A 14,772-nucleotide genomic window follows, 5' to 3' on the forward strand; every position below is an offset into this window, starting at 1 on the left:
GCTCAGGGCTAACAACTCTGACTGGTAAAACAAAACTGTTGCAAAAACAACGATAAAGAATCCTTCTACATCTGAGTGCAGTTGTATTCCTGAGTATCCATCTGGCACTTGTGTGACTGACAGTGGTGAAAACCGGGAGGAAGCTAATGACATGATGAAGGAAGCCCTGAACACCACCAGAGATGGAGGACCTTCACTGCCGCCCTAATGAGCAGAAAGATATATTGACAAAAGTCTTCAGCCCATGCTGACCATAATTCATTCATTTACACTAATTTTACATTAATCCCATTTATTAATATCCACTCCACTTTCTAGTTAACCCCTCCAGAATCTATTACCGATGAGGGTAATTTGCAGTGGCCAATCAACCTACCAAACTAGGGAGGGAGGAGAAGATGACGGCGTGACCGTTCCGAATTGATATCGATATGTGTTAAGTAGGGGGCCATGCACAATCCTGATTTGATGGAGACAGCCATGAGAAGCACGGAGGAACACCTGGAGAAACTTCTGGAATGCCCGCTCCGCTGTCGCTGCTACTGTGCAATCGAGAATCTCCGGAGGGGAAGGCCCCAAATCATCAGCTTTGCCTATTGCCGGGGCCGAGGTCGAAGCACTTGGCAGAGATGGTGCTCAGTGTCGGAGACTCGGAGTTTTCGGACGGACTCAGAGTCGGACTGTGGTCAGATGCTTCCAGGATGTTGCATCGGCAGGTTTGCGGCGCTGGAGGTTCACCGTCTGCATGAGATGATGGGACTTTCGAGAGACTTTGAGACTTTTACCGCGCCCATGGTCTGTTCTTATCAAATTACGGTATTGCTTTGCACTGTTGTAACTATATTTTATAATTATGTGGTTTTTGTCAGTTTTTAAGTCGGTTTGTCATGTGTTTCTGTGATATCATTCTGGAAAAACATTGTATCATTTCTTAATGCATGCATTACTAAATGACAATAAAAGAGGACTGTGTGTCCTCATAATCTAATCTAAACTGTAAGTCTACAAACTCATGAGATCACAGGGAGAACTTGTAAACTCCACTGACAGTACCCAAGGTCAGGACTTATCCTGGGTCTCCGGCGATACAAGGCAATGGCTCTGTTAGTTATACCACTGTGCTGCCCTAAGTAGGAAGAAAACTGAGGCAGAGTATTTATTCAGCTATCTCATAAATACATACTGGCTTCTTTATTATTCAGCACACTGCCTATATAGTTGACAATTGAGGAAATCTGTATTCCCATCTTGTTCTAATTTCTTAATAGGGATATATAAAAAAAACATACAAGGTTCTCAGAATAAATCTGCTAACAAATCAATGACAAGGAGTAATTTATTCTAGGTCCTGTTCGCTGCACAATAGTTTTCAAGTGGCATTCCAAAAAGTTTGAACGCTGAACCCCGTCAATTCCCAAAATTAAGAAAGGAAAACAGTAATGAACAAGAGGAAAAAAAGGAAAACAAACTCTATTCAAAACTATAAACATCATGGAGAGTAATATTAAGAAGTTTTGGGGTCAGTGGATAGTTAGTGATGTAATCCCCACCAAAAGAAGTTAACATAAGCAGAAGAGAACAGCATTTTAAAGATAAAACACAAATCTTCTCACCCGTTTGTCTAAAGTCCTCTCTCTTACAAAGTTTAGCAGCTGATCATTAACAAGTGAGAGGTCCTTTTTAGCAGCAGTTACAATTGATACAATGACATCGTGCCTTATCGCTTCTTCGGGATCATGCGATCTGACTTTGAGAAACTCTGTAATAAACGATAGTCATATTTTTACAGCTCAGCTCAGTACACAAAACGCCAAACAGCAGTTTTCAGTTTTAAGGCACTACCTCCATTTACCTTCCAAAATTGAATAAGCTGCTGCATTCACATTCAGGTAAAGGCAATCTACCTTGAAATCTCATTACTGTTTCTGTTTTAAATTGCTCAGGAGACATTAGTAATAACAACCCTTTATTATAACTGGAAGCTATGGAACTGTACTGAAATTTCTGTGAATTGTCATTCACTATATTTAGAGATAATCCAAATTTAACATTTATTCTTCATTTACAGTAACCAAAAATAGGATCATTTTACAGACAAGCTGAAATGTTGATAATTATGGATTGATGAAAACCATCTGAAAGAGAGACTGGCTGTAAAACAGCAATCCTCATAAAAGGATAAATAAACTGCGGCTTCAAGAACTTTGTTCTCTCATGACTTGAGATCACACACACACTGGACTACAAAAGTAAAATGCATTCAACCCAGTAATTGCTGGTAATATACTAACATACTCTACACTAGATTCTTATTAGCAGCTTAATACATTAAAACCTTAAAACACAAGGAATGTTCAACTAGCAAATGAAACAAACAGAAGTTGATTTGGATTAATTTATTGTATTGTAATATTTGGATGGCTCTACATGTCAGACTGAAATCATATAATAAACTTGGAATGAACTTGCATACTTTGCTTTTCGTCAGGCAGTAATGTCAAAGCAAACATTTCAGTTTGAATAGTGCCAAATTACTTCAATCTACTAATACAGAATTATGAGCAATTTATCATGTGCAGGCCATTGCTGGGTTAAGAACACACAACGTATGGGCATCCTACATATGCAAGAGATCCCATAATATTATCAAATTCAAAAGTCTGACTTAGATAATATATTCATCCCTATATGGTAGAAATGGTACCTCTCTGCCTATACGTTTAGTAATTGTTCTTACTTCTCAAACTTACATACTTTTATAGTATTCATTACAATAGCATGGAGGAGTGGTTACCATATTATGTGACTTTTTTGTGACTTACAAAAAAAATAGACTTGGGGATATTTAACTCGTTTGTAATCAGAGGATGGCCTGCATATTAATTTCACCTACAAGATTAATTTGATAGCTTTCTAAAATATATTTGGAAACAGATTTATACAGTTCAGCTCAATCTAACTGCCTTTGGCCATCAATTCCAAAACATCGCTGCAATGCTATATCAGCCATTCCGATTAGGAAAATCAAATCCATAATCATCAGAATGGGAATTCCTAAGCTGGAAATTTGGTAGTTATTATTTATATTTTTTATGATTATTTTATTTTAATCTGTTTCACTTGTTAAAATGTTTTTTTTTAAACTTTTGAGAACTATTGAAATCAAGTTTGATAGTTTTAAGTTATTTCCTCACATCACACACTGAAAAGCTTTATTAAACCATGGCAACTTAGAAAGAGGCAAGGTTCCATCTAAGTTTTGTTTCGTGTCAAGGACTAACAGCGTATTTTGAGGTGGGAAATTCAGTAGAAGGTCAGTCAAGGCCTTACTATAACTTGCCACCTGTTTGTGCAATACTGAGGCCCATGTGACAGGGACCTATGCATTTTTACCAATTTAGTACAAGTGAGGAAGAGTACACTGCAGGAGGTGAGAGGGAGCAACATCCAGCTTGCTCTGGTCATTTAAATAATGCTATGCAACCAACCACATGGGTGAAGTGTGCAAATAGGAAAAACATTATAGAAATGAGGCAAATCACTGTGATGACTGCCGACATGGATTGAGAACTTAAGTTTCAATATCAAACTATTAACCAGGTAGAACTATTAACTTTGGAGGCAACTGCAATGATAAAACATTGCTGTCATTAGAATACATGGGCTATATGACACACAGCAAAAGGACCCTATTACTCACTTGGTATATTTTATTTACATGATGCAAACTAGGTTCTTAATGTAGTTTATTGCAGATAATATTTTTCCCCCTCTCTCCTGTTTTTTCTAAGTCTTGCCACCAAGCAACTCTTTAAGCAAAAGCAGTTCACAATTGGAGCTATAGAGTATTTGTACTGAGCCAACCTAATGCATCATAAAACTTTTTCAGTTTCCAAACATATCTGATAATTAAACATCTAGAGAATATTAAAGAAACTAAAATTTAAATATTTAAAAAAACTAGAAACACATGAAATTGCTATTAAATGAAAACAAAAACCTCCATTCAGCTTTTAAGTGAAACTAATTTAATGATCTGCTGAATGAAATACGTTTATGATAGTGGGGAAATACCTGAGGAAATGAGTAAGTCAGTATTTATCGCACTGCAAGAACAAAACCTAGAGCAATTGAATGCTAGTTACACAGCACAATTAGTTTAATGAGTCATGTTAGTGAAAGTCCTGCTATGAATCATCATGATGAGAGGAAGAAAGTGCATGAAACTGGAGACCAGTCAAGAGCAGTACAGCTTCATTGAAGATAGTGGAATGCAAAATGCATTCTTCATCCTTAGAATGATTTGTGAGTGCATTATTAGAGGTCCAGAGAGACTTCAGGTTCATTTATTCATTATCAAAGTGTACAGCTCTTAAATTTTTCTTTTCTGGGTATAGCCATGAAACCAAGAAAGAAAAGAAAGGCAGCACGATCATCAACTCCCAAATCCCACTTCCCCACACAAAAGAATACAAAAACAGAACAGGCACAATCAACACCCTCTCAAATACCTCCTCCCACACAAAAAAAACTGGTACCCGTTTCATCAGTTATACCAAAGCTTTTGATAAATTGAAACATGAAGAGCTTATAGAAGTCCTTCAGCACTTGGACATTGTTGGGAAAGATATCAGAATCATCAAAAATATGTATTGGGAACAAATAACAGGCATGAGAATTGAAAATGTTTTTTCCCCTCTTTTTCGAGGTACTCGTCAAGGTTGTCCTCTTAGTCCTTTATTATTTGATATTGCATTAGAACCTCTTGCAATTGCCATTCGAGAATTTCCAAATATTATTGGGATAACTCGGGGCCTAAAGTCCCATAAAATATCACTCTATGCTGATGACTTACTTTTATATATTTCTAATCCTCAAAAATCTATCCCTGCTGCTTTAGATTTATTAGCACAATTTAGTCTTTTTTCAGGTTATAAATTAAACCTTAGTAAGAGTGAACTTTTTCCGATTAATAAACAACTTCCTTTGTATCATAACTTTCTGTTTAAATTGATTAATAATTATTTCTCATATCTTGGGATTAAAATTACTTGTAAATACAAAGATTTATTTAAGACTAATTTTTTACCCTTAATTGATCATATTACTCAACTTTCATCTAAATGGTTTCCATTATATTTAACTTTGATTGGTCGTATTAATGCAGTTAAGATGTTTATTCTGCCAAAATTTTTATATATATTTTAGGCATTACCGATTTTTGTTCCAAAATCTTTTTTTGATAAAGTTGACTCTAAAATTTCTTCAGTTATTTGGCAAAATAAAAACCTGAGATTGGGTAAAATACACTTACAGAAAGCCAAGAGAGATGGAGGTCTAGCATTACCTAACTTTAGATTCTATTATTGGGCAATTAATATTCAACATATGAAATTTTGGTTACTTGACCAAGATACACTATCCATTCCTAAGTGGGTAGTATTGGAATTACAATCTGCTCAGGGCTATGCACTTGGCTCTATTTTAGGTTCCTCTCTTCCTTTTGATTTGAAACGCCTTAAACTGGTCTCTAACCCGATAGTTAAGTATACCTTGCGTATTTGGTTTCAATTCAGAAAATTTTTTGATCTCAACCAATTTGGGCTAGCGATCCCTATTTTAGGTAACATTTTTTCCTCCCTCTTTCACGGATCGTGCGTTTCAAATTTGGAAGACTAAGGGTATTTCACGGTTTTTGGATTTATTTTTAGATGGTTCCCTTTTGTCTTTTGAACAATTAGCTAATAAATATAATTTACCAAGAATACATTTTTTTAGATATCTACAAGTTAGAAATTTCCTAAGTACTATACTCTCTTACTTTCCGACGCTACCTCCTACATATATTTTAGATACTATAATTAACCTTAATCCATGTCAGAAAGGTGTAACGGCTATTATTTATAATATTATTATGAAACTTAGGAAAGCTCCATTTGATAAGATTAGGTCAGATTGGGAACAAGAATTGGGTTCTATTATTTCTGTGGATGACTGGGGGCAGATTTTACAATTAGTCAATATTTCCTCTATCTGTGCTAAACATTCCCTAATTCAATTTAAAGTTGTTCATAGAGCACATATGTCCAAAGATAAATTAGCTCGTTTCTATTCTCATATTAATCCTTTTTGTGATAGATGTCCAGGGCAGAGAGCCTCTTTAACTCATATGTTTTGGTCTTGTCCTACTCTGGAAACTTTCTGGAGAGACATTTTTAATATTATCTCAAAGGTATTGAATATAGGTATTTCTCCTCATCCTATTACTGCTATCTTTGGATTACCTAAAATTTCCAGTAATCTTTCCCCTTCAGCCCGTAGAATGATTGCATTTCTTACTTTAATAGCGAAAAGATGTATCTTACAACACTGGAAAGAGCCTAATGCTCCAACTACCTTTTTTTGGTTTTCCCAGATGATATTATGCTTAAATTTGGAGAAAATTAGAAGTAATCTTTATGATTCCTCACTTAAATTTGAACAGACCTGGAGATCTTTTATTCAATATTTTCATTTAATGTAATTTTTTTTCTCTTTTGTTCCATGTTTATATTCCCTTCTTGACTTTTTTTTTTAAACTGTTTTTAATGGAGGTCGGGTTTGAGGACGTGATTTTAAGTTCTTTAACTCTACCTGTTTCCAAGTTAGCCCATTGCTTTGTTTTGCTTTTAGTTTAGTTGCACGGTGAGTTTTTTTGGGGGGTTTTTTTTGGGGTTTTTCTTTCTTTTTCTCTATTGATATATATATATATATATATATATATATATATATATATAAAAATCAGTATACTATTATTTTATCATATTATTTTATGTTTAAATTGCACTGTTTGTATCAATTTTTTCTTCTGTATTAATATCTCCTGTAATTTCTAACAGTGTATTAGTGCCTTTATGGTTTTTACCCTTTGTATACTTATTCAATAAAAAGATTTAAAAAGAAAGAAAGAAAGAAAATGAAACAAATGATTTTGTCCAGATTAAGAGGGGAGTCAGACAGGGCAGCGTTCTCTCACCTGACCTATTCAAACTTTATAGTGAGAAGGTTCTCAGATAAATTAGCAATATTCTAGGCATGATGACTGGTGGATACAATTTGAACAACCAAAAAATACACAGAGCCGATAGCTACTTCTAAAAAGAAGCTCCAAGAAATAGTAGATAAAATCAAAGAACGTGCAAAGAGAGGGTTGACCGTCAACTGCAAGATGACCGAATGTATGGTTGTCACAAAAAGAAAGAAATACAGAAATGTGAACTGAAAGTGGGCAACGAAGCAATTAGTTCAATTACTTAGAGAGCATGATAGCATCTGATGGTAGGGTTGAAGTTGAAATTAGGAGGAAGATTGTGATTGCTAAATGCATGTTCCAACATTTTAGCAAGATACTAAAGAATAACATAATTTCTATGGGTACAAAACTCAAACATAAACCAGTGTTATGCTTATTCTGCACTAATATATGGAGCAAATGCTGCACAATATCAAAGCAAAATGAAGGAAGACTCAAAGCTGTAGAAATGTGGTTTTTGAGAAGAATGATGAAAATATCATAGAAGGTCAGAGTAACAAATGAAGTGTTGTAAAAAGCTGGAATAAGAAGAGAACTGATATCAATCAGGAGATGGCAGCTGGAATTTCTGTGACATGCACTGAGGAAAGAGAAGCTTGAACATCTTGCAGTGAGGGAAGAAAAAGTCGCAGTCGATAGGGCATGACATTCCCGAATTGCATCAAGCCATGGACAGCCAAAAGTTTTGAAGAGCTTATTAGAACTTCTCAGATTAAAGACAGATGGAAGACCATGATCACCCACACCATATGACACAGCACATAATGTTGATGATCGGGACCTTTTTTCAATTAAAAAAAAAATTGGAGCAACATTATGGCAGGACTGTAAGTGAAACATATCTAGTCTCTCATTCCTATTCCAGCACTCAAGCACAGATCTAGAAATAGAGTAAGAGGTCAGATGGGCACACATTATATCTTTCAGTCTTCCACATTCTTTGCGGTGGTGGGACCTGCTCCCATGGGGTCACAACCGGCCACTTTTCAATATCCCAAGCACGTGGCCTAGAAGACAAGCAGGCCTTCAGGGTTGCGAGGTTTCATGGCCCTGTGGATGGGATGATTCTAATCTGATACCGCTGACTGCAGCATTGCAGGAGAGAACAGAACACTGGGAACAGCAGATTAACTGCTAGAGGCTCTGTACTCGGCGAATCGCGCTCTCTCTCTGTCTCTCCCTAGTTGGTGGAGAAGAGATTATCGCCAAATTTCTGGGCAGAGAACTCAGGAAAAAAAGTGGCACAACAGACTTTTAACACCATAAATCAGCAAATTGCTTTGTCATGTCTCCACTCTTGCTGAAAGGGGACACTTCTTTTTCCTTATTAGGGGGAGTGAGAGAGAGAGCCTGTGGCATGACAAATTGTCAGGTGAACAATTTTTTTTTGTTGTACTGCAAATCATGGTCTTTCTTGGGGGATTTGCTATTGCATGCTTGATGGGTGGAGAGTGCTGATGCTTTTTTAATGGAAGTGGGTGGAGCAAGGTCATTGCTTTGCTGCTGCTTGTGTGTGGAGGAGGGTGGGGGGCTCTGAGTTTCTAATGTTTTACATGTCACTCATTCTTTGGAGCACTTCTGTTTCTGTGGATGTCTGTGACAAACAAGAATTTCAGGATGTACATTTCATACATTTATCTAATGTTAAATAGAACTAATGAAACTATTGAATGGGAACAGAGTTGAGAATATGCTACAGTACCATGTTGAGTCAGTGATGTTGCACTGAATCTGGTCCACTATGAGAAATACTCAAAAGGATTAAAGGAAAAGAAATCAAATGTTTCTAGTAACACAGTTGATGCACCAAGCTTAACTTCATGTTTAAAACAAAAATCATCTGTCTGGATTGCATATACAAACAGCAAATAAAAGTTGCAATGCAGTTCACTGCAGGCCACATGATGAATATTGTCATTTTTTAAATTTGCATTTTAGCTTTCATCGCCAAATATCAATAAAACTCAGAGGAAGACCAACATGATTTGATTTCAGTCCTTGAACTACAAAACACCTTAAAATTGTTATGTTTTTATCCATTTTCAAAAGAAACTGAAATGGTAAGAGTTTTTACTGTAGAATATAGGTCCTTTCCACCTCAAACACCCAATTTGTATGCAGCCTGTGCATATGATCAAACACTTGGGAGACCAGCAGGCTGTACCTGTAGATTTCTGCAGGGCTACAGACATCTTCTGCCATGTGCCAACTTGGTTCGCAGTTGCATTTCAGACTTACAAGCAATTCAGGGAAAGGAACACTGCAGTAACCCGGGAAGGACCTGCAACTAATTATAAATTTACTTTCTACGAGCCACTTATGAATGAATCTTTGTTGTTTCCACAGCAATATAATTTAAATCCTCTAAGGAAATTTTCAACACCATTGTCATCAAGAATGAACTTATATATTCCTTTTTGAAGCTGAAGCCATTAATTACTTCAACTGTGAATGTTCAACACATTTGTGACACAATGAGGACTATTGGGCAATACTTGTAATTCACCATCCATTTGTGGTAATTAACTTTCTACACACAGTCCAGCCTATACAGCAACACAATTCAACATAAATTTTAAAATCCACTTCACAGTTCACACAATCTTGATTTCATAAAAGCCCAGCTTAATTCAGAACCTCGTCATAAAGATTAAAAGAAATCCATGCATGCAGTTCATAAGCAATAATTCTTATTCTTTACAATACTGAAATTTAAAGTAACCAAAGAATAATCAAAATATCACATCCAGATCTAGAATAAAATTTGTTAAGTTGTTCCAAATATTTAAATTACCTGAAGATATATCTTAAAATCAGCACGTCAAAACTTTGCAACTTTCTCTTCTGTTGTTTTGTTTGAAGCTCTTTCAATTAGCCTTCTTTCCCTGAAACACTCAAATAGCCCTAACCCAAAGTCATAAGTAATAAAAAGAGTGCAACAACTTCAGAAATACAAGTACCCTCAATTATACACTGAATTGATATCCATTTTATTCCATGTTTTTTTGTGGGATATATCTTACAATATCCATCCAGCTCCCCAAAATTTCCAGTCCTGTACCATTGATTTCTGGGGTTTAAAACTCCCATGGGAAACTGCCTCCCTGCTGAATAGTCAGAAAGCCCTCGGGAGTACAGCGGCCTCTAAGCTAAAAATGGCTAGTCCACCTAAAAGTGGTCTTGACAGCCAGCAAGACCCACATCCATGCTCAGTGACTGCCAAAGCAGTCCAATGAACAGCAGCAGAACACACAATTCTGATGAAGAGTCATTGAACTGAAACATTAACTCTGATTTATTCCTTGTGCACATTTCTATTTCGAGAATATATGGCAACACTATTGTCAAGTTCCCAATTATCAACATTCTGGAAACCAGAAATACAATTGCAGCAGTCACATAAACGCAAAAGTCACAAGGAAACGTCAGAAGTTGAATATCCTGTGGTGAGTGATCCACCTTCTAACATTTCAAAAACCTTTTCAGAATTTAGAACACAGAAATCAGGTGAGTTATGATTATCCTCCACTTGTCTGCGTAAGTGCAGCTCCAAAAGTTGAAGTTCAAAACCATTTCGGGTAAGGCAGCCAGATTAATTGGCACCATGACCACTACGCTAAACATTTGTTCCCTCCATTCCTGCTGTAAAAAGAACACAATGTGCATCTCAGGCAGCATCTATGGAGAGAAATAAACAGTCAAAGTTTCAGGCTGAGATCCTTTATAGCAATATTCTTCTCTGTAGATGCTGCCTGCCCTGCTGAGTCTCACCAGCATGTGTGAGTTACTCTAGATTTCCAGCATCTTCAGAATTTCATGTAGTTACAATATGCATCTTTTACAAAGTTCAATGTGATAAGGGCTGGCTAGTGGCGCAATGACATCGGCGCTGGACCCGGGAGCGGAGGTTCCTGGATTCAAAACTAGTCGGGTCCGCTCCCGAGTACGCGTTCCATCCGTGCCAGGTTGAGTGTCGAGATCGCAACTCAACCTCGTAAAATAAAGGGAAAATACTGCGAAAGCGTCTGTGTGTGGAGTGGCGTGCCGCATAGTCTCTCTCTCTCACTCCGCGCCTTGTAAAAGCCATGAAAAAGACATCACAGACGCACACACGGACACGCAGCCGCGCACGCAGACACATGCCAAAAAAAAAAAACAAAGTTCAATGTGATACTTACCTAAGCTACTTGGACAACATCTCCAAAACCCCTAATCTTTGCTACAAAAGGTTAAAAACAGACACATCAGAAAACAACCATCAGCTAGTTTCCCTCCAAGTTTTCTGTTGTGTAGTCAATATATCGCCATTCTTCTATTGTGACTGGGTCCAAAATCTGGAACTCCCAATCCAACAGCGCCATGATATTCCTTCATAACAAGGACTGCAACAGTTGAAGAACATTTTCAAGATACAATAGGATTTAACAATACTGATCTTGTCATCAATTTCCCAATATTTCTGATAAGTATTATTTTTTCTATTAGTTGAGAAATCAGTACATTCTTTATAAATTAGTTAATTGGATACTTACCAGTCAGATCTTTTGCTAAGTCCGGATGGTTCATAAGACAGTGGCTTGCAAACTTCACGCATTCAAGACGGATAGGAACATGGATGTCATTGAATCTACAGGAAGATTGTAGAAATAATGCTAAAATGGAAGCAATTCACTGAATTGGAAATCTTCTTAATGTGTGCATTCACCACAGGCATATTCTCTAAATACCAAATGGAATCATGAAAATTAACGATGGTCTTGAAAAATATATGGTGAAATACACCAATAATAGTTTATTGTACACCAATTAACTGCAACAGTTGATGGGCAGCTGGAGCAACTATACAGAACAGATTTTCTTATAATATTAAGATTATTATAAATCTGCGATTTTATTTGAAATGTCTCAGATTTTCAGCATGCAGACCTACACTAATTGCAGTCTGGTTACTACAAAGGAAGCAACAACATGCTATATTGATGGAGAAGCATGGCAATACTCACGGGCTACCCCTAGCACATATTTGGACTGTGTTGGTCGTTGACATAAATGACGCATTTCACTGTATATTTTGCTGAACAGATGTAAGATTAAGATTAAGACAAGATTAGCTTTTTGTCTTTATCTCACCTTATGACTGTTCGGCAAAATGAGATGGCTTTTATGCAATTCTTGATTATTGAGATTCGCAGTAAAGGCTTACGAAGGGTAATTGATAAGTTCGTGGCCTAAGGTAGAAGGAGTCAATTTCAGAAAACCTAGCACATTTATTTTTCTTACAGTTACACACTTAGCCCAGCGGTCGTGGAGCATACAGATCACCTTCTTTGTAGAAGTCAGTGTCTTGGACCTCCAGAAGTGGTCCACAGCAGGGGTGATTGCTAAGTTTGTGGCCTAAAGTAGAAGGAGACGAGAAAAAACTTCAAACTTTCTGCATTTTCACTGAAAGAGTTGAACTGCACGTGCATGTAACGAGAGCGACATAACACATCACCATCTACCTTAGGCCACAAACTTATCAATCACCCCTGCTGTGGACCACTTGGAGGTCCAAGACGCTCTCGTTACATGCACGTGCAGTCCATCTCTTTGAGTGATAATGCAGAAAGACTGAAGTTAATATCTCATCTCCTTCTACCTTAGGCCATGAACTTATCAATCACCCCTGCTGTGGACCACTTCTACAAGAAGGGATCCGTATGCTCCACGACCGCTGGACTAAGTGTGTAAATGTAGGAGGGGACTATGTTGAAAAATAAATGTGCTAGGTTTTCTAAAATTGACTCCTTTTACCTTAGGCCATGAACTTATCAATCACCCCTCGTAATATCACTCAACCAAATCTACACCGTTGAAAAAGCCTTGATCAATGCATGCCAACATTTATGATCAACTAAAGCCTCAAATTTGTATCATCTGACTCTCCTTCCTTTTCCTTCAGATGTTCATTTAGTTTTTAAGTGCATGTACGGCTACAGTGCCAATTGTGGCTACAAGTTCTCCATTCCTGATGCTCTCTACACAAAGAAGTTTCAATAAAATCCCATAAGAATTTCTTGCTGGGTATTGAATTCATAGTGCATGCACAATGAATATTTCCACTTATGAAAATTGGTAACACACACAAAATGCTGGAGGAACTCAGCAGACCAGGCAGCATCTATGGAAAAGAGTGCAGTTGACGTTTTGGGTTGGCTTGCTGAGGTCCTCCAGCATTTTGTGAGTGTTGGACTGACTTGCAGCATCTGCAGATTTTCTCATTTATGAAAACTGGTAATTTTTTTAAAAAAAAATAAATCAATTATTCTTTACAGATCCTGCCTGTTAATCCTTTCTTGATATCTCAATTTCATCATTATCTTTGTACAGTATTTTTCCAGTGCCTCTTCCCTTATTATGAAACTGTGCACTGTACACATGCATCAATTTTCTATCACACTATCTCAAGTGCAAATCTGCAAACAGAATAGAAAGACTAGATGGATGTACTAAGTAAACCCACGCACCAGTTCAATGGGGAAACATTGCTCAGAAACCTCTGTAAACAATACAGGCCAGTGTGGAATATTCAAGTTAAGCCATCTGCAATTGCTTTGTCAATATTCTTCCTTCCAAGTGAAGACTGAACATTATTAACCTGATTCACCACTTTTGAGGAAGTGAAGTATTGAGTACTTGCACATGGCACAATTTGGATGACATTCAGACATTCTGACGGGTGGCAACTAATAAAGTTACACACACTAAGCAGTGAACAGCTGCAATGAGCGTAGGACATTTGCCCATGGCATTCTGAAGATCATCAATATCCGGGGAACTGCAATGACCGAACTTTCTATTGGACCTGCTCCATAAATACTGCAGTTATAAAGGCAGGCTAGCAGCTGGCCATCCTGCAGTTTCTGAGATGTTAAAGCCCTTACAGAATGAATAAAACACAAGACAGGAGCACAAGGGAATCTTTCCATCTGCCTGGATGAAAGCAGCACAAGCAGTCAAAACAAAATTGCCTGCTTAAATGCATAACCACCAGTGAGTGCACTGTGGATGCTAAGCATACAACTACACTGAAGTTATTTCCCGTGCAACTACTCTGATAACTTCCCTCAAGTTCACAATTTCTACCATCAAAGACAAAATTAGAAGAGATATGCTGCTAGCATACTAACTTGGAAACAAATTGTAATTGCTAATGAATGAACAGCAAAAATATTGATAATACCTTCACCAGCAGCACTGGAGCAATTCAAGGAGGTAGCTCACCTCAACCCTCCTAAAGGCAGTAACCATGAGCAAATTATTTTTTTTTAAAACTAAGCCACATACACTAGAGGCTTTAAGCCTTTATTATGAAATCTTTATAAATTTTGCAGACTCTTCATCAAAACTAATTGCATTTCATTTTCCACAAGCGAAACCCTATAGGCAGATGTGGCTTTCTTGGCAGCCAGATCCAGAGGTTTTTTCCAAATGGAATTAAAACATTTAAAAGATCAAAATGGTGACTTTAAAATATACTGAAGTAAATTCAGCATCCCTTGATCAAATTAGCAAATCAATGTTGGACCTTCTGCAATGACTTTTATATTTTGCGTCAATAACGCAAGGCTCAAAATCATAAAAATCTGCAATATAAATAATATTGAACAGATACGTCACTTCCTTTTTTTATATATACAAGCCCACATAAATGTGAAAAT

The 14,772-nt window shown here is 37.0% G+C and overlaps 1 protein-coding gene across 11 annotated transcripts in view; it reads right to left on the bottom strand.

The window, feature by feature from the left end:
• The window catches only part of pds5b (PDS5 cohesin associated factor B), a 263,499-nt gene that overhangs the window by 120,006 nt on the left and 128,721 nt on the right, over positions 1 to 14,772 (bottom strand). For all 11 annotated transcript variants that reach the window (XM_072262926.1, XM_072262916.1, XM_072262922.1 and 8 more), the window contains 2 exons: positions 11,605 to 11,699; positions 1,614 to 1,759 (listed from right to left, as the gene is read on the bottom strand). In XM_072262926.1, coding sequence (XP_072119027.1) covers positions 1,614 to 1,759; positions 11,605 to 11,699 — 241 coding nt within the window. The remainder of the gene's footprint in view (positions 1 to 1,613; positions 1,760 to 11,604; positions 11,700 to 14,772) is intronic.

The sequence above is a fragment of the Mobula birostris genome, chromosome 7, assembly GCF_030028105.1.
Source record: "Mobula birostris isolate sMobBir1 chromosome 7, sMobBir1.hap1, whole genome shotgun sequence".
Classification (NCBI taxonomy): domain Eukaryota; kingdom Metazoa; phylum Chordata; class Chondrichthyes; order Myliobatiformes; family Myliobatidae; genus Mobula; species Mobula birostris.